General features: G+C 34.1%; 1 protein-coding gene across 8 annotated transcripts in view; it reads left to right on the forward strand.

Moving 5' to 3' along the window:
* Positions 1–27,732, forward strand: part of LOC113503083 (homeobox protein cut) — a 133,022-nt gene that overhangs the window by 22,770 nt on the left and 82,520 nt on the right. For 2 of the 8 annotated variants that reach the window (XM_026884892.1, XM_026884893.1), the window contains 2 exons: positions 7,980–8,008; positions 19,433–19,460. The exons of 5 other annotated variants lie outside the window; for them this stretch is intronic. In XM_026884892.1, coding sequence (XP_026740693.1) covers positions 19,443–19,460 — 18 coding nt within the window. In that variant the 5' untranslated portion in view covers positions 7,980–8,008; positions 19,433–19,442. Of the gene's footprint in view, positions 1–7,979; positions 8,009–19,432; positions 19,461–25,932; positions 27,445–27,732 lie in introns of those variants that run through there. One more of the 8 variants, XM_026884891.1, reaches the window with a different exon arrangement.

The following is a 27,732-nucleotide window of genomic DNA, read 5'->3' on the forward strand; positions in this document are numbered from 1 at the left end:
ATAAGAATTATGATTTAATCGCTAATGCGCAATGGACAAAAATACTTTTAAATTTAGAATATAAATGCATATTAATATTTCAGTTTATGAATTGTTAAAAGTCAATTATATAAATATAAAATTAATAGTATTTTCTTTATTATTTGCATGTTAAACCTACATAAAAATAAATTTATAACAGACATTTAACGAATTTCTAACTTATTTTTACTTGTTAACTAATATTAACCTCTTAAACAGCCATAAATGCTTAAATATCATCGACAAATATTAAAAAGACAGTGCTAAAAACTAATCAAATGAAAAATCTAAAGAATACAACTTCATAATGTAATTAGCGATGGATATAATCGTCGGATACGTATAGCTGTCCGTTTAAGGCAGTGTCAGTGCTAACTAAGTGTTAATGAGCACGGCCTATTGAACGCAGTAATAACACTTTAGACCTTGAACCACTTGCAACCTCCTTTGTAATGTTACCTTTAAAAAATGACTCGCCTTAGTATTGGCATAATAATGACGCTGGCATAGATTTTATTTCCAAATTCAAACGTCTTACGAAATAGAAACAGTAAAAATAATGAGCGGCATGTGACGACAAACTTTAATAACATCATTACCACGTTCGAACGTGGAACACAAAAAGTTGAATATAGAGTGCGTCTGCATTCCAAATTTAAAACAAACACGGCACGAATCGAAGATTAATATTGACGAACTTTTGTATTTAGAATTCTTAAACGCGCGAGTGTTGTATCGGCACGTTATTAATCGATTACGTTAAATCGATGGTTTAACCGATTAATTATGTATCGATAACGCATCGAGTAACAGATACTAATAGCTTGTGTAGGTGATTTACGATACCATTATAAAATGAACGGCTAAGCGATGTCGCACAAACTTAAAAGGTTAATTGGGTTCTCTTTACGCCTAAAATAACCAATCGTAAAGTTTTATGTAGAGTGCTCAGATATCGAGCGGTGATATATATGATGCTAATGTCTTATAATTTAGAGGATTTCATTAGAAACCTCATTAATGGGCACACTTTTATCTGTTAACAGAAATATAATTATGTATCTAGTCTCAAACGGGAATTGACACTTCCATTCCATCAGTCAACTATAAACTGGAACAAGAAAATCAATTTGTATTTTCTAGGAATAATATTAGCATTATAGAAACAGTCAATCAAACCGAGAAACAAAACACGACAGTTCCTAAACCTTTCCATTACAAATCCTAGCATTTAACAAATACCTCCTAGTTACCTAAGCGAGAACAATTTATCCATCGTTGTGTAAAACAAACAAACTTACAAAGCACTTGTTAAACTACCCGCCAAGCGATTTTAAACTCAACACCTTCGCAATAAGGATGTGAAAAGAACAGATGGAGAGTAGAAGAAAAATTGTAAGTCCAACTGAAATGTCATTCATGTTTGACTGATTGCTATCGAACTGCAAAATGTTGGCGTGTACGGTGAGCAAAAAAATCGCATGACTGCAACAAAGGTAGCTATTGTTTACGAATAGATCAAAACAGGAGATTATCAAACGTTTCTTGTTATACAGTTTATTGCAAAACAATGTCAATAGATAGAGGTTTAGTATAGACAGAAGTTGTATTCAAATCAGGAATGCTTGTTATTGATGGGACTGAAATTGAGATTGGAAATGTAAATAGAAGCTTCTTTAGTAAATAATGATCAAAAAGAATTTGATTGTAATCAATACATTTTATGAGTACTATTTTAATTTGGTAAGGATAGCAGTCGTTACCTTTATTTTAAATAATATCACAGAATTACAAAATTCAAAAGCCCGAAACGGAAAACGCAACCAGATCTAATCAATTTCCACCTAGTTTTTAGCTAACACTGTTTTTCTAACGCTACAAGCAAAGCTGCCCATTGTTCGCGGCGATACGCATCGCGGCTAGAATTGCTCGCGCGCTGCCTGTGAGAAATGACTTCATAAGACTGGACCTGATGGAGAAGAATGGCCGAGACACGACGTGACGGCTACTGAAGTAATCAGAACAGGGAAAGGAAGTAGAAGAGGAAAGTGTGGAAAGGTTAGCTAATATCATGTAGTGAGTCATCACGGTATAGAGAAAGATGTATTAAATGTAGCAACAAAGGAAGAAGGTACAACAAGAAAGGTGGGATACTAGTTAAAGAAAACACTGGTCAAAATGCAACTCATCTAGGTCCAGGAGGAAAATTTTACATAGTAGATGAAGAAAGAAAAGCTTTTTAAAAGACACAAGAGAATGTAATACTACAAAATAGTCTATTAGATAGAAACCAGAATCCAAGTTTTAAGAAGATAACCAAGTCCGTATATGTCTAAGCATAATAATCATATGATAAGGATTTAATAAGAACGATGACGTTATAAGTTCCCGTTATATTTGCTGAATAAATACTTTAGATTCAAGAAACGTATATAACAATTGTTTTCTTAAGCAAGAAGTACCTAAATATGGCGCTGGGGTTTCCCACATTTTGCGCAACGATGATTCATGATGACCGAAATTGTCTTTGTAACAAGTGATTCAATAGATTAGTAATCTTTCGTAGACGGTTATAGAAATAGGGGATATTTTAAACGTTATAGAGTAGACCAAATGCCTCATTAAAATCCTGTGTTAGTTAAAATTACATTGACCGATAGGTGTGTAACAGTTTTCAGCTGAAAAGCCCTTAATCACAATTTCATTCAATTTATTTTCTTCTCAATCAAGCATCTTACGCAAGTTTCAGCTTTACACAACACGTTGTCCTATTTCATTGTAACAGAAACACGAATGTGTAACAAAGATGAAAATCGCGACACGTCATCCAGACAATAAACAAGGAACAAACGCATTTCATAACTCCCGCGCAATTTTTCACAGCGACCGCCGCCATTGATGCGTCTCGGCAGCCGTTCGAAAATCGAAAACATTTCAAAATTAGAACACCCCCGCCCGCGTTCGAACTCTTTCAAAATACGCGCGGGAATCGAAAACAGCGATTAGTTTTAAATGTCGCTGTTCGAACTTTAAAAATATGTCGTATTCTTAATTTTAAATATAAACCGACGAACGTATTCTATTTCGTCGCCACTTTACGATGTTTGTCAGTTTAATGATTTTCGTTACGAAACATTTCGAGATTGGTAATATTAAATTTATTTGCGCTTTTAACAATTTTTCTTTTTGTTTTTACGCGCGGAGGCGTGGTGTATTTTTATACTATATTCTACGTTAGTGATGGGCGATTATCGTAACTAAGACGTTATGTCATAACACTGAAGCTTTTAATGATCGAGCTTACTAAAAGTTATATGTTCTATAGTTTTAATTAAAAGCTGGCTGGCTTTACATAAACCTGCTGAGAAATTTTAAATCAGAATTTTTAATTACATTTTATACAGCCATCTACCTTTACTCTATAATTTTGTATCTGTCCTCCCCCAATTACGTCCAGCGGCCCCAAACAAGTGACAATGGCAACGTAATCAATAAACCTCATAATTCCTAGATCTGTACTCAAAGACGTCCGTCACCCACGGGCGGGGGGGTGACGGCAGGTGACGGCTGACAGACCGGACGGACGGATTTGCGTCCGTGGCCCCGGAGACCACCGGCATTAGATTGTCCGAGGAAATATGTCATTTGTATCATTTTTATTGTCTTCTGCAATGATTGAAGTCGGTTATCTCTTCACTCTTCTTCGGGTTCTTGTTTATTGCATATATTTGATTCTTTGATAAAAAGTTTGCATCGTATTCTTAGTTAATTTTTAAAAAAACATTGAATCGAACTGAAATTGAAATTGTTGCCAGTTGTTTAAAAGAATTATTAAAATGTGAGTACATCACTAACTGTGCTACCTACACATACAAATGGATGTCATAATCATTATCATCAGTTAGAACGTCGATAAAATTTTATTGTCGAAATGCCTTTCCTCAATTTATTAAATAAAATAACTCATTAATATTCCACAAGTAAATATTACATTATTATTCTATTAATTATTAAGAATAAAGTCATAAAAATCGATAACGTATGTTTTATTAATCATGTACAAATCCAGTTTTATCATCATATTTTTACGACGTATTTTAATAATTCGAAACATATTTTAATGTCGTGTAACACTACTTTTATGTTATAGTACGTTTTTATTAACCTCAGATACCTTTAACCTTTGGTAACTTTTGCCCTTTCTTCAAAAAATAGGAAAATATTTTCTTAACTAAGGCCTAGACACGTCAGTTGGATGAATAACGATTTGTCTACTAAGCACAAAAGATAAATAGCCAAATATTTCAAAAAAACAAGAAAAGTTTTCGAATAAATTTCAATTTTCAAATACCGAATAGCGATTTTAAATTCCGCGCGTCGGCTGACTCACTGGCCAGTGTCATTCATTTAAAATAAGAATTAAACGGAAAAGTTCGCTTCAGTCATGTTAACCGCGACAACAATGTCTCTGCGATAGTGTGAACACATGTAAAGCTATAAAAAAATAATCTTCCAACATTCCTAAAAAATGGAGCGGTGTTGTAACCGATTTCGTAACGGTCACGAAAATAAATTCAACTTTTATGACATTAATTTCTCTTAAAGTATTATTTAAACAAAATAATCTAAAAATAAAGTACATTGTGTTTTGTTTCATTGACACTCACCCACTTGGCACGTGTTTTTGGGGATAATGACGCTTTTACTAACGAAAACATTCGAGTTTTTCATATTTCCGTTGATGTATTTATTTACTAATGATATATTGTTGTTAACGTAGCGTTGTACAAAAAATGATGATTTTCCTTTGATGACAACACAGTTTTGGCTTTATGCGGTACAGACAAAAATGTGTTGTCATCTTATAAAAAAAACACAAAAGTATTTGTTGAACAAAAAGAACATAGGTACGTGAGGAAATAATTTTATTCTGCAACTAGAGATAACCTCTATCATGCCAATATTATATCTTGACTTAAAATCAATGATTGTCTATAGATTATAGCAAAAAGCTGAATCAATCCAAGCAAAACAAATTAATTAGTTAACACAACTTAAATGAACATATAAATAATGAATTTTAAATTAAATAAAATCTGCCAAAGATTCAGCAAAGAGTTCCGTCGCAGCTCAATATCGGTGTTTATTGCTTTTCCGAATATGAAAAGCATGTCAGATGACGTCACAAGTAGGTACACTCCTCTCAATACGAACAGGACATAAGCAATAACACGAAATGAAAACGTTAAAAGAAATAAAAGAATGTTCTAATTTTAAAATCGTAACGATATCCCCCTCGTGGTTCGATGGAGTTCGATATTTGAATGCCGTTTCGTTCGGAAATAGCGCGCGACAGCTGAGAGACGACATCGGACTGTTTTTTATTACCTCCTTCGTGTTTATGAGCACTTTATGAGTTTTTATAGATTTTATTTTTCTAATCCAATGAAAGTCACACCGGGTTCGTGATCGGATACATTCTGAACGTTAGTGAATTTACGACTGGGACCTGTTCACACGTTATTTATTGAAGAGTTTAACGAATGACACTTTTTCTGGGTATTAAAACTTAAAAAGTTATGTTGGCTAGATAAATACTAATGAGGAATTACGAGGTTTTTTGAGATAAGAGCTTACAACCAATTAAATTATTAAGCGTTATGGCCGGTAAATGCGGTGTCGATATTCCAAACCACGCCGACTACACGTTTCGCAATAAATATGCAAAGATATCGACAGATCTAAGATACTTAAACGTTGATATCCAATCCCAGAGTACGTCGCTTAACAAGGTATAAAATGTTCCCTACTTCGGTTGAAATTAGTTTAATTTAAATAAAAAGTCCCTTTTGATTAGACCATTGAATACCCTGATCAATAAAATAAGCAATATCCTTTAAACGAGGTCACTTATCGAATGAATCTATAATCGAAATTCGAATCTCATTCGGTATTCAAATTACCGATTGAGTTCCGCACTCTATGCTCATTCAGAATTCGAAAAGAAATAAAAACCTATTTAAAAGAAGCTTCTGTTTGAATTAAGAACGGAAATCAACCGTCGCGACCGCTTGTTCCAAGTGTGAAAGGATCGATTCGAAATTTAAAAGGGGTTATTTTTTCCAGCCAGCTCTTATTGACATGTTGCGTGTTGTTTTTTCAAAAAGAGCCATTGTCTTAAGGTCTGACATTTGCGTTCCGAAACACGCACAAATTACTCGGGTTTCGACGCGTTTTGTTTTATATTGCACTAACATTTACACAAGATTTTAAGAGTGCAATAAAAAAGGAGTATTTAAATCAAACGTACTGACTGTATAACCTGTTTACTGTGCTAGTGATTACTGACCGAATATACACTAGATGCTTTTAAATCAGAATCAAGAAAGCTTGCCACATGTAAATCTAATTAATTTTAAACATTACTTCATGGGGTATATAATACTAGCCTGTAAAATATAATTTTATTGTTTTCCGAGCACTTAATGAAGTCAAATTAGGGATTTTCGGCTTCCCATTGGCTTGTCGTAAAAATGGTAGTAAAATTGTTGGTATTGATCACGGCCAAGTAAACTATTTTATGTTGTTTTTATTGTTATTTATAGTGAAATAAAATGGTTTTATTAATGTCATCGGTTCCTGAGAGCAGGACTATTAATGTATCGATAATTAAAGGTTTATTCGGTTTCGAGCAGGTAGGTCCAGTTGAGGCTAAGCGATCGGATCTCAGCTTATGTAGGTATAAAAATATGGCACCCATATTCAAATTAAAAAGAAGAAAAACATTTGAAAGAGGAATAAAAATCGTACTAATAGGTAGCATGACTTGGTATTCCTTTTTCAAATGCTTGAATTTTAAAACGATTTGAAAATGGAACCAATGAAAACGTCACATGAGCCATATTTAATTTTAAAATAAAGTTATTAAATAAATTTGTTTTGGAATAATAAATCACAAATATAATAATTAATATATGAACCAATCATTAATTATCCTATACTCAGCAATCGAAAACTATTTCAATATCTTTGAATCAAAATACTTGTTCTAAAAAACTGGTTCTTATTAATATTAATTGATCATATTAACGAATCTGATGATAGATAAAACCTGACAAATTATAATAGAAATTTGAAAGATGGAATTCGAAGCAAAGATGGCGACGACGTTGACAATTTTAATGATCTTTTAGAAAGACTTATTCCGTTCAATGCTTATACTGTACTATTAAAGCGGAGGATGTGGATGTGGGAGCGAGATAGGAAGATATACGATGTAGAGCTCCGTCTCTCTTCTACGACGGCAAGAATATTCCTTTAAGACGTGGTAGTAGTTCCTCATTGCCTGTACTATGCGCTTAAAGCTAAACTTATAGCAGATGTGAAAAAGTGACAGCGCTCTACAATAACTAGCGTGGTTTCGCTTCCACAACTCGAACAGTCTTATAAAGTCTCATAGTACGAACACAGAAACAGTCTTTTATGTTCCATAACCTAATTAAAGATATTTCCTAAACATTTCTCGTTCGCATCAATAATTTAACTAAATAGGAATAACTACCGCATTTTATTACCGAAAAATCAAAAGGAGATAATTTCATTTTGTTATATTAATTTAATTTTTATGTCAGCTGTAAAATTACTCTAAGATCGTAAAGAAAACGTGTGTGGACTATATTATTGTTAATTTTATGATGATACCCGCATGCCTACTTGGTTCTAATAATCCTTTATTTGAAATAATGTATTAAGTCACCCTATATTCCATTAAGCAACCCTATATATCATAAAATAATTGTCAAAAACTGCAAATGTTCCACAATCCCACTGCTAGGCAAAGAACTCTTTTGGTATTCGGTATTTTATGCATAGTACTTACCGGTCTGCTTAACTTCCACTGTTGGGCAAATGCCATATTTTATTTGATTTTGATTTAATTTCGATTTTCTTTTTCTCAGGTAAATTAACTCCCGTATGAAAATCTACAGTGAGTACCAACAGATATTATTTTATGTTTGCTAATTAACTTTACTAATTAATCAAACCAAGTCAAAGCTGCTAAAAATGATACGAAAAAAAAACATAAGATCATAAACTAATTTAATTTCAAAATAGGTTTTTGAGGACCTTAACACATAAACAATCTTGTCTTTGTGTGTGTTGTGTTGCCATTGTAAAATTCACAATAAGGCACAAATATATTTTTGTTAATAATAAATTAATTGAATAATTAATAACAACGCTCGCAATTCCAGTACATTTCGAAGTACACTGACAGATTACTACCGACTTTGACAAACATCTTGCATACACATGCGGCAATGGACACTGAGCGTGGATATGATGTGTCATTGCACACATGAGCCCCTGGTATTATGTGAAACTAGCTGTGTTTGGACATTGTAATGATCAGCCGGTGATTTATGTCTAAACCAACGATATTTGCACACGGAATACTAAATATCTTCCATTGTGAACCCTCAATTTTGCCTGTCAACTGTCAACGAATAAAACCTAACCTAACCATTGTTACTGGCACAAATATACGTCAGTCAATCGATGATGAAATGAATAAAAAAAGAAAAGCTAATACATTACATTCCCTTTTTGAATATCGAAACAAACACTCCCGCGACAGCCGTCGACAATTCTTTTTTTAACGCTGGCAAAGGTAATTTGTTTCAAGTTTTTTTAAGATTAAAGGTAATTAGTCGATTTTTACAAAAGAGTATTTATTTATTTTCGTACGCAAACAAAAGAATTCTTGGATACAGAAATAGGAAATGCAATAATGAAAGTTTTCAATGAAGGTTAGACAGATAACGAGGATTTATTGTAAATAGATGCATCGGTTAAAGTTGAACTGTGGCCAAGTCTCGATAATAAAATATTCTTGGTTGAGAAAAAGTTGTTAACGATGGAACAAACAAAGAAATACACCCTTACGAAACAATGTACATTATTTTTGAGACAACGCCAATAAAAGGGTGATATGGAAAATGGCAGAGACAAAATAAATTGACGTTTCGATGTACGATTGAAGTGATCTTCACACGAATTGTAAAGAAATAAAAGTGGGAGATAAAGTTGAATAATTGGACTTTTCTTGTAAATCGTATATATTTTACTAGTTATTTATTAAGCTGTTATAATCGATACCGGTAGGAGTCGAATCGAAAACAGTCTATTTTTTCTAAGACAAGTTGTATCTATTAGATTTCAAATTCAAATCTTGTTTATTTTCAGACGTTTTACTTCTTAAAAAACACTGTACCCAGAAACAAATCTGTCAAAACACACGACAATTGTCTATCAATGCATCCTAGAGGGGGATAGAATGGAGTCATAAAATTGATTAGCATCGACAGTTGGAACACGTCGTCGGGACCCTCGTGTCATCGTAAACTTACACTTTTAGCACTTCACCCGAATTTGAGGGTAGACACAAAAAACTGAAGTGAAAATTGAGTTTGGAATATTGATTTTATAGATAGTAGATTCCATTTTTGAATTTGGATCTGATTGTGTGGGTTTTGGTTTTTTTTTTAGTTTATGGCGTCTGTAATAGGTATTATTTGTTTTCCGAATTTTGTTAACAGATTCCTTTTCTTAATTTGAATGTGACAGATATTCTTTTTTGGGTATTTTTTTTTAAATGTGCTTTCTTGCGGATTTATTTTTAAGTTTATGTTGATGTTGTAAAGGCTTATAAAAGTGCACGAACACTTTGACCTTATCTGTCCAATATTTAAAAGCCAAGTAATGAAGTAAGGCAATAAATTAAATACCTAGAACAACTAATTAATTACGCCTTACCAACAGAAGTAAAAAAAATAAAAATGCATAGAAAATTTTAAACTCGCTTATAATTTTAACTACAATTATTTATTGCGCATAAATTGTGCATATGACGGGTTTTTTTTTTTCAAAATATATTATCCCTAAAGCGGTGAAATTTTTAACATTTGCGCGTGAGCCACGTCGAATTATCATTCAAAATGGCGGATGAAATTCTGCACATAACGCGACTTTTCTTTGTCCGTGACAAAATTCTGCAAATGCATTAAACATTTATTATAATTTCGACCGTGTATTGTTTGTAATAAGGACTAAAAAAGCGTAAATTTTGTTTAAATACAAAAGTAATTTTGTAAACGATCCGAGAGACAATGATCTTGCTATGTTCCGCCGTATTATGAAATTATCGCATTACTTCCCGACCGACGACGCGGCGGGCGTTTCGCGAAATTACGTTTTTGGACACTTGAGCCAGTTACAAGTCAAAACTCTTTACGGAAACTCATAAGTAAGTTGCCGAGATTGTTGAGTTCTTAACACCAAAAAACATCTGGATTTTTCCGCGCCTTTCGCCGTACTTCTTGCACAACGCATAAAAAACAACATTTAATGTATAAGGTTACAGAAGAAATCGTACAATATTCTACTCTAATTATGATTACCTAAGTGAACCGCGTTCACGAGTCTAAACACTCGACTTTAAAAAAAAAACGAGTCTCGTTCGATTCCTTGCGCAGAACAAGTAACAAAGTGAAACAAATAAAGGCAATCGAAGTGAAACCGCAGAGATTTCCCAACATCTTTCACCCGATGTTTACAAGTTCAAAAGAAAACTCCGCCGTTCCCCTTCAAGGGTCGGAGACACAGGTAAAGAGGTACTTAAAGGTATTTTTTCGCAAACAGATCACGTTCGATGTCTTAAGTGAGACATCTTTGTGCCTCTCCCCTCTGCGATTTGAGTTGCTAAATCGAACGCGCTTAATAGATTCACGTGTTCGAAGTTTGAACAATCGTGTTCTTTGTTTTTTGGGTGCTATTATTGAAATCGAACTTTTTTTTAATTGGACGGGTTCTATTATGATATCAATTTTATCGATACTTTGTCGAATGAAAATCGTGAAACTTAATTTTACTTCAAATATGTTTGCAGACAAAAATATTTAAGTAAATAAGGTGCATTTTTATACAAATCACCATCTTTTACGTCGATATAAAGGTAGAGTTATTAGTCGTTGTCCACGTTAGGTTTCTGCGCACGCCGGCGTGTCGTGACTGGGTCCCGACGCTGCACTGGGTCGACAATTGTCCGCCTATTATCCGATAATGCCGATCAATCTGTTTTGATTGAATAATCAATCGTTAGTCAATTGAACTCGATTTAGTTTGAACGTTGGACGTTGTTGTTCGGGACACGGTGAGGACGTTTGTATAGATTCACTGAGAGTTCGACGTCTTGACTTGATTTTGTGTTTAAGAAGAACAGAATCTTAAAGATGCCGATTTGTTTCCATTAACAACCAAATAATTCTTAATTGAGTATTTCAGTACTTTTATAGGATTATAAAAAGGAGATGAAACCGTAAAATAAGTAGTTTCACACCAAGTGGTATTCATTATTTAAATCGTGAGATAGTAATATTAATATATTTCCATTAAAATCCGCTTCGACGAAACCATTATTCATATATTTATTACAATCCCAAAATGAGAATTTCGACAAATATTTATAGTGTCTCATCCAATTTACGGTTTAAGAAGATTATAATCTTTTAATTAGAGACATATATTTTCCGGACATAATCGTCCAATATTCGATACTTAAAATCGATCTGAAGAATAGAGTCACCTACCAGAGCTCCTAAATTTTTACGACCAATAAAAACTTGACTTATTCGATACCGCACTCGCCACGTAACTTTGAAAAAATCACATTAAAATTTCTATATTACGACCGAAAGTTCTTATTTACGATGGTTTAAAACTAAACGATAGGGTTTTTTCGACTAACACATAGGATACATAACAAATTGATGATTTTTATTACCTATATACGATTTGATGAAAACACAGTCGTAAAAATTTACAGTATCGTTATGGGACGTTGATTGCGGTACGTAATTCAGAATCAGATGATCGTAAAATGACATTTTGTAATCTAAAATATTATTTACTTATTGTCATCTCTTTCCGACACTCTTGGAAAGACAAAGAGGTTGTTACAGCTGGTATAAGTCACCGTGTTACGAATAAATACGAGTAAAGGTTCTTATGGTTTGAAAGTGTGTTTAAATGAGACCGGTTCCCTATTCTGTAAAAACCGTGGTTCGTGTAGTGGTGGATTCTTGGCAAGGACACGCGCCCGCGCAGCGGACGACGCGCGTTATGCGATGCCTTTTAATTGTCAAAATTGCGCTCGCGCCGCTTTTGATGTCGCCGACGAGACCCCGCTGTGAGACTTGCGGATTCCAAAACATACACGACAACAATTATTATTAAACTGAGTAATATTTACCAACATAAAGTCAACTTAAGTGCTTGATGTTTTACTTTTGTTTAAATGCTCATTTGACTTATATTTCTCATTCCTTTTTCTGTTTAAAACTCCATCTTAATTTTTTGAGCACTATCGCTTAATCAAAGCACATTTTATCCCAGAAAAACCTTTTAATTATTTCAGTACTTTTGTCATCCCTTGAGAACGAAGCCACAATCCCTACATATGATAGAATATGTACATATGAGTGTGATCCGGTGTACACAGTAGAGTGCGCATGCGGCGCTCGGCCCTGACCCCTGAGCTGCGCGCGCGCATCGGAACACGTCACCGAAGGGGATACGTTTTGCACTCGCGATGTGATGAGCTGTTAAAATGGCGTCTTGCATTGATTGCAGACGTAGGAAGAAGGTTGAAAAGATTTGTTTTGTTTTGATTATTAGAAATAAGTATGTTGCATTGTAGATAGATGCAGGTGTTTTGTTTTTGTAGGGTTTAAGTATGAAAATTTTATTATGAAAATGTAGAAATATAGTCGATTCAGAATTTGAGAAAATTATTTATTTTCAATTGAATGGTAACCTTCGAAATATCAACATAATCTTGTAAAATACACAATTGGACAAATTCATTGTTAAGATTTAATGTGAAACTTTACGCTAAGCAAGAAAGCTCAAAATTAACTGTCAATCAATTTAGACGTCCGCAATTATAAAAAGGTTGATCTCGAAACATCCACGGGCCGGTTTTTGCGCGGATACCGATTATTCGACGTGACGTTCCCACAGTGCTACCGAGCGATCTCCAGAATAGGCCCCGCGGTGGAATTAAGACGAATTCTTTTTACGAATTAGCGAATCACCTGTCTAATTACCCGAAAACCCAACTTTGAATTTCGAATACCGAATTCTTTTTCTTCTCGTTCGAAATTTGAATTTCCAATCCGATAAAGTGGTGCAACCGCGAAAAAATAAAAGCGGTGTAAGAAAACAATGATTAACATAACAAAAGTGACGGAGGAGCGTTTGTTGTGAATTGACAATCTGACAAATTTACAACCGATCGCTGAGCAAAACACACAAAAGTGCCCTTTTCGAATGCAAATTTGTCTGAGGGATTCTTTTCCCGAAATTTTTTCTCCCCGGCGCGAAACTTCCGCCTATTTTCCCGCTCAACGCACATCCGGCAGGGGGCGCCGCTTCCGCTATCGGTGCTCGTTCGGAAATCGGATGAGTTTCACCGACAAAGATACGTCTATTCTCAACCCTCGCCCCATTGATTCCGTAAAGTGCTCATATTTTCTATTTCATATTTTTTATTGACTTTCAATGATTCTATTGTATCATATTGAAATCTCGATGCAAGAAGTCACCAGGACCTTATTCCAACAATTTACTCTTTACTGCTTACTAGATACAAAGCTTCAATTAAGTGAACCACGAATTGGTTTCGTATTGACTATGAAGTGTAACTGCCTGACCACATAACCGGGGATCCTTATCGACGCCGGTCCGGGTTCCGTATCGGCGACCGCAAATCGACCGCCGATTGACATCGAACACTCGAAACTGAGCACGGATGGGTACTGACAGCGAAACGACGATGGAGGCAATTGGAAACAACTGCTTGAAATGTAGAGTATTATTAGGTTGTTGAAATAGTTGTTACTTTTTTAACTGATTTGGCTTAGCTACTGACTATTGCATTTAATTAAAGTGTTTTGTAAAGTGATGGTTTTTAAGAACTTCATTTGCTGACTGTACGTTTTAATGGGTTCAACATTAAATGATAGGGTTACATTCAGGATTCAATTTTCAATTTTAGTGTTTTTTTTTATCAATTAGAACGTTAGAAATCCAGTAGTAATAAAATGGTTGATTTAAAAAAATGCGATAACGTATTTCGTCTCTTGAATTGAAAAGTCGATTATTCCGCTCAAGTCATATAAAGCTTAGTCACGGTGCAAACATAAAGAGGAAAACCATATAAAAATATGTCAGAAATATGACAAATATTCACATTTATAGAGATATCCGTAATCATGTATAAATATGTATAATTAGACCACTGCAGTATGCTTACAGAATAGGTATTGTAAAATGAAAAGAAATTATCTTAGTATGATAACACTACTATAATTATTATCTAAACAACTTGATACTTGCATAAATATAATAATTATAACGCGACACGTTTGATATGGAGTTTTAGAACGTATTGAGTATTGGAGAAACAAAAGCCAGCGGGTATTTAAGGAATTAGACGACCATCGATGGTTTTGTATGAGAGTGTAATTTATTTGTTTTAGATAATGCGTCAATGTATAATAGTCGTGGTAGAATCTTCGAGATTTATTTGGAAGAAATTAGCATCTAGCGTCTGTGTTACTTTAAGAAATTATCCATTGATGTTTTTGAATAGAGATGAATCCATTGAACTTTTTATTGAGAAGGCTATGGCTAAAGTCTTGAGAAATAAATCAATGTATTTCGCTGTCGTAAATTTTCCAGTCAGGATGATACTTCTAACTTTTACGTATGTCAACAACCTTAACCAATCTATTTGGAGTACTGAACATAAAACCGAATAGTATTAAATATCGGGAATGCCCCACTAATGGCTCGTAATCGAAGCGTACCAAAACAACAGGTGCCGGGAATCAAACCGGCTGACAGTTACGACAAGCATCTGCTCAACTACCACCATTCCACTGGGATTTAGCTAAAAATATTCCATTTTTTTTACGAGGAAAATGTTTAACATTTTCATTATTTACTGGTCGTATTTCTTACTTATCTGTGGCCTATTTTTTGATATGTGGATGTTTGTTATAATTTTATTATGCAGCTCTCAACGGCTACAGACTATAAATTATAAATATATTTATTTTTCTAATGACGTTCCAGAAATACTCTTCATGAGTAGACAATTTCTAAAAAAAGATGCAAATATTACTTCATCAAATCTTAAGCACTAAGAACAGAATTGGATCAAACATTTATGAATCACACAAATGTTTGTCCCAATCTTTTCCACCTGCTGCAACTTGAGACCGTTGGCGTTACCAAATATAAAAAAAAATCTTCCGCCCTTGCTTCATATACACAAAATCCAACCTTTAAATTAAATTAGTCATTAACAATACTAGACAACAGACAAACATTTCAAAGTCCAATTAATACAAACACAACACCTTGCATCGAAACTTGACCCTTTAGGCCGCAAAGAAAACTAAACCTTCTCTCTTCCCAATACAGTTTATTTTCGCTTGGACCATTATCAAGATATAAGGGGTGTTCGGGAAAAGGGTACGTCTCTACAATAAAATACTTTTGGTTAGCCACAACTCAATAAATACTTCATAGTATCGGTTTGAGGGCTCGGCCGGACGTCCGACCTGCGATCTCTGGCCCTCCGGGAGGGTCCGGCTTTGAATATACTTTAGTTATTTGTAGTGGGACATTTTGTGTATGTTTAAATGTTTGTTAATTTCGATAGGTGATTGTATGCGTGGAAATTGTCAGTAGATCAGACATCATTAAAGCTTCAATTTTAGGTATGATTTCGTTATTCCGTTTTTTTTTAGCTTTATGATTGATTCTGTTTAATAAATAATGGATTATATTAAAAAGAAACTAAAATACAAATAGAGGGTGTTACAAAAAACCTGAATAAAAAATAAACTTTCCTTTCAATCCTATTCAAAAGATTATTCATCCAACAAATTATTTGACCGAAATTAATTTAAATTAACTTACGGATTTCGCAGTTAAAATATCACCATATAACATCACATAATTCAAGTAAAGGGCAAAGGTCGCCTTAAATAATAGAAGAGAGGGTAAAGCGAGAAAAGTCCGGTACGATCCGGCGAGAAGCAGTTTGATCCAGTTAATCACCAGTATTACTTGAGCTCTAGTTAACTTGAAAAATATTTTTTTCACGGGCAAATATTATCAAAAGTAATTTTTATTATTTATAGTATTATTGCAATTATAAAGTCTTTTTGTTACTTTTTTGTTTTTAAGTAATAGTGATTATTTCGTGTTTTTTTTGGGTGTTTGCAAAATTGATAGAGTTCATTTTATATTGGTTATCAGAAAAGATGTTAGTGGATGCTCAAGAGGTGTTTTATTGGGATAATCCCGGATTACTACTGTATCCTGTCACGGGCCATCGCCTTAATGAGGGTCAATAGTTCAGAGTTAGTGTAAACTGTCGGTTAACTTTAACTAACACTTTATTGGTTTATTTGTTATCGAAGTTTATTGTCTTAATTAAGTGTTTGATTGTACTGTTAACTGGATTGTTGAATGTAAAACAGTCGGTACTATTTCTTGAAGATTGCAGTTTGTAGTTTTTAAGCACATTTAAGACTCTACATACATAAATGAAAATAATTACTGAAACACTTATCTTTTAACTCAAAAACATTGTTCTCCAGTTATCTTGAAAATAACTTTATATAATATTGATAAAATATTGTTATTTCTCTACTTTATACTTAACTTGACGAAATGTTAAGGCCCTTGAAGGCCATCTTCTATACAAATAAGATCAGACCACGTGACTTCCACATCACCTGATACAGAACCTAAATCCCTGCGACAAACACCATTGACTCTTAAACTATTGATTGATCGAAGCACAAAGAACTAGCAACAACAAAACGACAAAACTAACATCTACTTTACAATTGAAATTGAACTTTATGGCTTAGGTACATAGTCTAGATTACGTTATCAGTTGAATAACACGTGCAATCTGTTTGGAAAGGTTAGCGGATATGGCTTATTAATGTAATAACTGAATGACTATTGGCAATAAAGATGATTGAGATCTTGTATGCTGTTGATATAATGCTTATAGCAGTGTGGGAAAGGTTTGTACTTAGCTTAAAACTGGGGAAAGATCATCTGACTGGCTTGCTGGTCTAGTGGTAAGCGGCCCTGACTGCTATACCAGAGGTCGTGGTTTCAAATCTCATCGAGGACAAAAGTTTGTGTGATGAGCAGGATTTTTTGTGTCTGATTGTAGTTTTTTTATATTATAAGTAAATAAGTATGTTTTAATTAGTTATTCAGTAATCATAACAAAATCTTTGCTTGTTTGAGAATAGATGGCGTTGATTTAAAGGTGTTTTTTTATAATATTATCTTAGTTCCTTTTGTGTAAAATAAATAAATAGAAGATACCTTTAGATTTTTAGGCAAACAAGAAAATAGTTATTTTGGTTAAAGGCTGGACAGAAGATTTTTAATCATATATACTTTACTTGTTAGCATCAGATATATTAAACAATTAACAAAGGAATATTGACTGAGGACAAAATCCACGTTACCCAACCTCAAAGTATTAAAAATACCTTCAAATCAACACCAGCCAAAAAAATCTATATTTATATTTATGACCATCATAAAATATGACAAAAAGACTTAAAAAACGAGACCCAGATACAGAATTACCGTTCTAAATAAACAAAGCGCCATTAATCACGTTTCTGACTAATTACCGACACCAGAAAACAGGGATTACATATAATAACAAATAAATCTCTATGAATAAAAATCAAACAAAACTCGATTGAGATAACACATGTATCATATTTATGTTTCGAATATATTTCTGGCTAATATAAATAAAACATAACGCTTACCGAACTAAGAAAACATAATAAAAATTATTATAAACATTTGACGTCTCATACATTTTATATATTTATATTTATTTTCGTTTGACTTAGCCACCGCTGCCTCGGTGACAGTAGTCGTGATTTAAATTTGGAATGATTTAAACTGTCATGTTTGGAACATTGCCTTTTGATCGTAGGGTTTATGTGAACTTTAAATCAAATTATTCCTTTATGGATTTATGATTATACTTTAACTATTATTAAGAGACATCTTTGATGATTTTGTTTTTAGAATAGCTAGTTGGAACCAATATATTAACTAAGAGTAACCATAAATCATTAATCCAAACTCATCTATAAGTACAAGATATTTAACAATTTCCTATCGCATAACAATGGAAATCTCTCGTTCGATAAGCGACGGTATTTAGACTTGTCAGTTCAATACATTTGAGCGATTTTCCTATAGGTACTATTTTACACAGTAAAATGAGTCGTCTTCAACATTACATCAGTTAGATTCGCTGATATTAAAAGAAACCCAAACATAGTCCGAGTACACACGTTCCAATCACGGTTTTATAATGATATCTGTCTCTCCAATTTTGCTATTAATAGGAACGCAAGCTTCCCTTCAAGCCTTACAACCAACTTCCTACGTTCAAGACAGACTCCGTATACTTTTCTGACTTAAATATGGAAAAATCCACAGCTTTATTCAAAGAATTCCCCTACAAATATAACCACGACGTAAACGTTCAGAAACTACTAATTGTGGTACTAAATACCTTAATTAAAATAAAATGTAACACAAACAAGAGTATATCAATTACACAAAGTACCAGGCGAACATAAACAGTGAGCATTTTAATACATTTTATTTGCCCATTATTACTTGATAAGAAAGAATGCGCAGAGAAAGACTCCTCATCTCAGGACGACCTGCGCCGCTGAAAAGGACGCACATATGGAAAAAACTCGCGAGCGAAAGAGACAGCAACACCTCCGATAACACGTCAATACATTCCTTACAGCACCCACATACGAGAATCGACTCTATCCCGTTCGTGTAAAGTCGAATATCGGTTATTTGCCCTAATGGAAAACCGATACGACATCAATATGTTTTACTGCGCCATTTTGCAGAGAAATATATATTTTAGGTCAGTATGAATAAGGTTTAGTTTGGTGTTTCGACCGTTTTCTTGGAAGGCGTTCTCGATATCTTGTAAGATAGTCGGGGCGTTCGGAACCGATCGAACGCCGATAAAATGTTATTGGAAAAACAGCTCTATAGAGCAAGCGTAAAGGTTTTAGTCGACAAGGCGTTCCCTTAGTGAGACACGCCCATGTCTTATATGGAAAAATGAGGAGTGACGTTTTTTTATTTCCCTCGATCGTACCCGCAATACTTCGAGATAACACGTATATATTTTATTTCTATGTGATAATGTTAGCTTTATCTTATTATGTTTTGATTTTTCCAGGTACGTTACGATGCTGTGTCTCTATCAGGTAAATATAGATAACTAAGACTGCCAATAAGGAAAACGTGAGACTTCGCCATCATCAAGATTTTATTTATTGGTGTTCAGGAAAACCAACGTAACGTCTAACTCATAGGTACAAGATTAAGACTTACCCAACTACGTTCAAATTAGAATGATAACGGACATAATTGGAACGGGCAATTCTTAAATACAAAACTCAATTCAAATTATTCAAATTGCAGTCACAAATCGCGCTCACCGTTAATTCGTATTGAATTACACGCTAGTGTTCTAGAACAATTCCAATTTAAAACAACAATTAGAACTGCTATTGGTGAACAAATCGAATAAGGCGAACGCGATCCGGCTCGAGAAACAATGCGATTAAAAACCCATCGAAACAAATGAAGTGAAAGAGCTCGATTAACGATTTCAAAAAACGAACGCGTTCATTATGCTTTTGGTTTTAAAACAATAAGGCATTCAGCCATAGGCCCGTTTGAATATGGAACGTGACGGACAGTTCCACTGGTTCCTTTTAACTGTTTATTTCGGGTTCGTTCAATTTCGCTACCTGTGTCAAGGATTTCATTATTTTTTACGAATTGATTGACACGGATCGCCGGTAAAATGTCTATCAATATGACGTTTTAAGTGATCCGCTGCATCTGACGGATTCTGGTTAATCCGTCTAATTTTGATTTCAATGCCATTTCGGTATTTACTTTTTTGACAGCAAAATCACGAGCTGGATAGATTTAATGTTGATTGTCTTATTCAAAGTTCGAATGAAATAAGAACTCAATTTAAATTTAGAAAAGGTTAACGATTATGGTCCGTAAAAAAAAACAGCCATCAATGATTGTTATATCAAACTCTGTGTTATTAATTTTTTGAACAAAGAACTCTTTAATGGATTTGTGATTTTGACTTACAATTCTGTAAATCTGACTCTACATAATTGTGAAGGACGATACGCAAGCTAACGTATTGTTGATAATCCAGCAAGTCAAGTTCACGAGAGACATCTGTTCGGGCGTCATGGGAGCAAACAAAAAGCGATAATCAAAGGTAGCCGGTTCTTGTTCACCGCTATCGGGTCATTTGTCCGGCGCGCCTACGATCCGATAGCCCATAGCCCATAGCCCCGCCGCAAACAACAATTTAGCCCCAACAGTGATTGATACACCCGATACATCACTAAACGCGTTTTTCTATGAAAAATTGCTATAATCGACTTAAAAACTCATTAGGCCGAAGACAAAGAAATCTTCCGACCGCCATTCGTCTAATTTGAGTTTCTCGATCGAAACGAATTTCTGTCGTGATTACTGTTCCCCTTTTTTGTTATTAAATGCCATCAAAGAATTTTAATACCATCATCCTTAATATTTGATGTTTTACTATCATTGTCTGATAGGGCCGTGTCAGATGTTCCGCGCGTGTGTGTGTGTGTGTGTGCACACATGTCCTATGTCGCCGGCGTCACATTCATTAGTGTTGACAGCACAGGAAATAGTAATAAAGCGTGTACGCCGCACAAAAATCATAAACAAGAATATATAATTTAAATAAAGCATCCATATTTGAATACGAGTCGGCTGGCTCCAGGCTCCATAGGGGAGTCTTTCATAGTTCCGAATGAAAAAAATCGATCACAATGAACGCGATATTAAAAAAAACTGTGTCACCGTCACCATTCAAATTAAATGACAAGATAATTTTTGAATATGTATCGTGGTATATTTGAATAAGTGTTACATTAATATTCTTTTGTGATAATTTCGAATTCGGAACGCCCACGCTGTCCCATTGTCTCGCAAGTTATTGGCTCATTAGGCAACGTGTCGCTTTGTCTCGAACGATTTGAATTTTTGATTTAAAAATCGAACGTAATTGATTTGTGTGTATTCGAATAAGGAAACCTATGGAATAGTCGTTGAGAACACAAACCTTTTGTATACATCTTCAGATAAAAATGTGTAGGTTCGACTCTTATAAGATTAAAAACTTATTGTTGGTGCTTACAACGACTCATTATTTCATTTTCAACGACAAAATATTATCTAAATAAAAAATCTAGAAATGTCAAAGTGACAGTTACAACTTCCGTATTACCCGCGCGTTATCTGAAATCAAAATGCGATTCGAACGTACACAAAGGAGCGAAATGATATATTTGAACAATAAGAAAGCGAGAGTCGCCCACGTGTGTCGCGGGACAGATGTGCTCACAAATTACGTATGCTAATGTATCTTGTAATCCTTCCGTCGGACCTCCCTGCGCCGCGTCACCTTGTCTCGCGGTATAATCGATCGATTATGAATGCGGGCAATGATTCTCGATTATAGGTCTGAGATGTCGCGTCACTCAACAACTAGAGTCTCTCGTCTCGCCTACAGTTTTGAATCCCGAAGAGAACGGCCGTTAATAAATTTGAATTTCGAATATGGAAGCTACAGGATACAGATAAACAAAGTTTTCGAATCACGGCTGTATCGTTTATTAGGCGCCAGTTCGAATGGCATTTGGCGGTGAAGTAACAGAACCCCCGAATATGAAAAGGAATAACGTCAAAAATGAACGAATTCGCGCGACATTACCGGTAATCATGTTTTATGAGTTTCCCCCGACGAAATAGACGCACAATATGCCTCCCCCATCGGTTGACACGTATACTTGTAAAAAGTTAAAATTGCGTAATATCACGTTGATACGTATTATTGGCATTCATCGCAATAAACTCACAAATTAGAATGTCCCTTTAGCTAGAGTACTGGTCTGTACTGAGCGTAGGTACATCCACCTATCGCATTTGCATAGAACTGCCTATTATATAAGTCATTATCGTAAATTTCCGTTCAATATAATAACATGCGTTGTGTCGCGCTACACAATTTTATCAATAGAAACGTTGCGATATTTCGTTTGAAATTAGAATCAGCACCGTTTCCGCTTCCGTTCGATATTTGAACTCGAGCGTTTGAATTAAGAACGTCGTTCTAAATAAATGATAACTGTCGATATTATTCAAATAGAGAATGCGGCGGTTTGTATCCGAGGCGTTTTGAATTATATTTAGAACACCTGAACCGTTTAGAATATTTTGTTTGTTCGTTCGGTAATAGATAGCAAGGGAAGAAGCAATAACCATTAAAAGCTTGCGGAGGGCCGTTCCGAAAGTTTTCTTTTCAATAACGCGTCTAATATTCAAATTAGAGGCACTAAGGCGAGGAATTCTCAGCGATATATCATCGAAGCTAATCAGATTTTTCCTTGCTCCGTACATTTCGTAAAATGTTTCGGGGATTAAATAGGGTACTTAGAGACGAGGATAATTTAGTAGTTTCGAAGCAAGAATTCATTTTTATGCGAATACTTATTGTGCATTACTTAGATCCATCATTTATTTATTTACGCCCTTGTTTTGAATCAGAGTAACGACTTCTTATAAGAAAGGCAAACACTTACGAATTCGAAATTGGAATTATTAAAATATTCAAATAAGGAACGCATCCCAATTCCCACAACCGCATGAATCAAGTTCGCATAGACACATTAAATCTATCGTACCTACACGTTTAAATTTCGAACGCGTCGCTGTACCCACGAGTGGAGACAGACACAAAATCTATTCAAATATGGCATCAGGCTTCATATAAAATATCAAATGGCTTCATATAATATTTACGAAGAGCGTATCGGGGCAATTCCTCTATCCCGTCATTTGGCGAACTCTCAATACACTCGGGCGCCATAAAAAATAATTTAAATTGCTCTTACAGTGACTCGCTATCGCTTCGAACATTTGCATACTAAAATAATGCAAAAATCTATGCGCGGAACGCACTCGGGAACTGTTCCCCTTTGTATACGAGTTTTAAGACGTTTCAACGATTTATGTTTTTATGTTCTTATTGAATGTTGCTTTAATCTTTTTTTTTCAATTTCTATTTTGTTATTGTACCTAAAAAGATTATGACAAGGCTGGGACTCTCAACAGCGCTTTCCCAAAAACACCAACTTCAGTTTAATTTCCCATTTCATTCGTCAAGTCGATTTGAAACGACTTTACTTATCCGTCACGATACCATCCTTGAGCACTGGAAACGCACAAAAACATTAGAAGCGTGGGGCAAAGAAATTTTTATGTGTTATTTTTTTTCTTGTTTTGAAATATGTACGCCGTTAGGTTATTTATGGGCTCCATAGAGGTTATATTTCGGGAAGTAATGAGGTTTCGTTCGGAAAGGGCAATTTAAATGTGCGTAGATTGAGTCGTTAGGGGAACATCGGTGGTCCCTCGTAAGTAAGTCGCGAGCGATCACGCGTGGCCCGATCAAATTGTGGCTTTAAAGGAAACGCGTAAAATGCGTAAATTATCCGCGTGAAACGAACCGGGAAACGTTAAGTGCGGAAAATGAGGCTGTGGCGGGTAAGAGTTATGAAGCCATCGAATCTATTAACTTTAAAGAATCCTCATTAACATACAGCTTTTTATTCCAGTAAGACAATCCTGTTTAATAAAAAATGGTTCGATAATCAAAATCCAAAATGGCTGTCAAATTGACAATGTTGCAACTCGATAAATTGATAAAACGAACAAAACAATTCGAATGTTAACGAACGCCAAACGGAGCGTATTATAATAACATTTATGTGTTCAAATACAGTGGACACGGTAGATAAATTAAAAAATTCAGCAAGTGTACTCCGACCGACCGCTACATTTCAAATCTGATAATGAGCGAGTGGTTATAAAAAGTCTTTATTCATAATTTTTATTTATATTAATTAAACATTGTGCTAAGTGTACTGTGACGAGGCGGGGTCGACGCACGTTTTCGTTGCGGCCGATATTGGTACAGGTAGCGCGGTAAATACTCACGAATTAATTGGCCGTTCCAAATTTGAAATTTCTTTATTTTTATTTTCGTTTTTAGCCAGTTATTTTTGTTCGCTTTTCAAAATTAATGTTCGTTTTTTATTAGATAATTAGAGAATAGTTAAATGTTTTATTGTATGTTGGTAGGGCGAGTTGTTTTTTTTTTGGTAATCCTGTTTTATAGGTACTTACTTTTAATTCATTAAGTCTTGTTGATTCCGATTTCGAATCTGATAAAAGGCGTTACGATGAAAAGGGTAATTAATTTTTTGTTTAGGTTTCTACAAGATATGAGCTAAAAAACAATTACGCATCATAAATTCATAATCGATAACTAAGTTTTGCGAGAGCTTTTTTGCCAGTGAGAACCATAAACCAAAGTAAAATATACACTAGAGATACTAATTTCAGGTTTAGCTATTATTAGTCAGTTAACAAGAAACCCCCAAATTATCTTTAGCACTCCTCAAAATATTCATAATTAAAGTTCATTAATACCAAAGTTATCAAAACCGGTAAACAATTCAAGCTGGCAGCCAACAAGGAGGTCAATTGCGGTACCAACCAAAAAATAATAATTCGAACGAATTAATATGAATTATTGTTTACGGCACACAATTACTAAATTCAAATTGCACTAATCCGACGTTCATTCATTGGACAAAACAATAATATTTTCTCATACAAAGTAGTCCAAAACGTATGCACCTTATTTGGTTACGATAAGGGTGATTTTTGTTAAGCTAGTTATAAGTTTAATAGTGATAATTAATTAAAAAGATTATATATTCAGTAAAACATTTCCAAATTCTTTCGGAGTCAACGATTCGTCGGACGTGAGACCGCCACTTGGAGCTATTGTTTAATTTTTATTATTTCGACCGTTACCACGAGATACTTTTACAATTAGCTTTTTATTGATGACCGTTAAAACTACTTAGGATTCGGTTTTTAAATTTCATTACAAGCTTTAGAATACAATTTAAATAGCTTGCGTAATTATTTTTAATTTGATTTGAATTTAGAATTCGTTTCTATTTCTTTGAACAATGTTAACCCTTTCATAATCACGTGTCATTTTATTAATAAAAACATGTCCAAATGGTTTTTTTTTTTTAATTCAAGTAATTTTCCTCAAAAGTTATAAAAACAAACAAAGCTCTAGTAAACAGTTAGATATATAACAAGTCATATTTGTTCAGAATTTATTACGTAAACGTTTATTTGCCAATAACCGCGTTAAATAGAACGGGCCTTAATTACAATGTCCTCCATTGAAACGTGTTAAAAGTTATTACAATTAGTCTGAATCATCGGGCAATTTGTTTTAAATTAGCATCTACTTTTTACGACGGAAATCGCTCAATATGCTTTTCCTGTGAGTTTAGGATCGGTAGACAAAAAATGTCATGTCTATAAATGGAATATCAACCAAATTCTATTGAAAAAACAAATAGTCATAATTATCAACATGTTACAAAGTTACAACATAATATGAAAACATTCTTTCATCACTTTTCGTTTAAAAAAGAATGTCATTTTTCAGTCCAGACTCAGTACACACTCATCGAAAATAATAAAAATAAAATCTCGCATAATTTAAATAACGAATTAAAAATACACAGAAATCCGATCATCCGTAAAAATAATAAATCAGAATCGAACCCACGGTGCAACTATCTATACCATCACGTATAGATTCTCACAAAAAAAAACCAGTCCAAGACATTCGAGGGATTCTTAATATGCAAATAATTAACCAAAGTATCACAACCCTTAACCCGACACATGTAGGTCAATAAATTAAAAAAATAAAATAATACAACGAACCGGTCCAAACCGGTTTTTACCGATCTAACCCCCCAATTGTTCTATGATTTATACATTTTATACGGATCGATATGCATATGGTAATTCGAATAATTATTAGTGAGGTCGAAACTACTTAATATGCGAATAACAATTAGTGTTTCCTTATTTTTCTTGAGGCACTTTCTCACGAATGGGGTTGATTGATCGGATGCCCTGGCAGTTGTCAGGTTGACGGTTTTATTCCGTTTTTTGGAATATTTAATTAAGATTAAAACTAAAGTCTAACTGTAACCACAAATCCTTATAAGTAGGAACTATTTTCAAAGACTCTTCAAACATAATCTCAAGTACAACTTAGCATTGATACACAAATTTCGTTCGCAAGCTCCAGTCACACGGCTTAACAGATCAAAAAAAAGAAAGTTTGTATTCAAAACATCATTTTTCTCCACACTGATTATTGTCAACGACATAAATCGTCAATACAGAATTGAAGACATTAATGCACGCAGACGATCGCATCGCTTTATAAAAAACCCATTTCCGAATATCTTTCACCGAACAATGAACTAAATATCAATACTGCGACACTGACATCTGGCAAGGGTTAAAAGTCTTAACCCTAATCCTATCTCAGGGCGAACAAAGCCCCACATATATTTAAACCTGTTTTACCGATTGATAGCTCGATTCCGATATAAAATGTCGAACAACAATAACGCAAGAATATTTAAGATGCATGCTCGCATCGATTTGCATACATCTTCTTTGTATATGCAAATGATTTGATACGATTTTTACAAGGAGCCGATAGTATGGGAATCTGATGTCGGGTGCGTATGTAAATGAGGCGATAACGCGGCGAGATGGGCGCGTTTATCTAACTTAGGCAGTTAGTTGCTCGCGCGCTTCTGATCTGTAAACGTCACGCGCGAACATCGCGTCCATGTTTATTTTTTGTGTTCTGCCGTTCGATGTTTGAAAATATTGTAACTTGTAATTATTGTTCGGTGAAAAAATCTGTTCTAATTTTGTAATTTGAATTAACTTTGTATTTTTTTTCTATTCGAATTTAGAACGGATTTTTTTATTATTGTCGAACAATAATTATAGGTTATTTTGAAATTCGAGCGCCTGAATAACGTTATTTATTTCAGGGTTAGTTTTTAAAAGAAAGTGTTTATAAATAAGCAAACAAAAATAACTTTATAGAAAATAAATAATAAAACAGTGCACATGAATGAAATTTACTGTGACAGACTGAAAATTACGTTTTTTGAAATTATGAAAATAAGGAATTATTATCATGAGGTAAGCAAGTTTATTTATAAATATTTCTGGTTTCAAAGTTATTGTGTGTTTAACCCGTATTTATCTACTGAAGAAAATAATCTGCACACATTTTTTTCTAAATGCTCAGTTTCGATTTATTGAAATATAAATATTTATTTATAAATCTAAATCACTTACTTGAACAATTAATAGAATAAAATATAACCTGGTCAATTAGTTAACTCCGTTTAAACTTCTGCCTCTCATGAAAAGAGAATATAAATATAACGGAGAAGGATAACTTGACTTACGAATACAATTCTAAAG

The sequence above is a fragment of the Trichoplusia ni genome, chromosome 18 (assembly GCF_003590095.1).
Source record: "Trichoplusia ni isolate ovarian cell line Hi5 chromosome 18, tn1, whole genome shotgun sequence".
Lineage (NCBI taxonomy): Eukaryota > Metazoa > Arthropoda > Insecta > Lepidoptera > Noctuidae > Trichoplusia > Trichoplusia ni.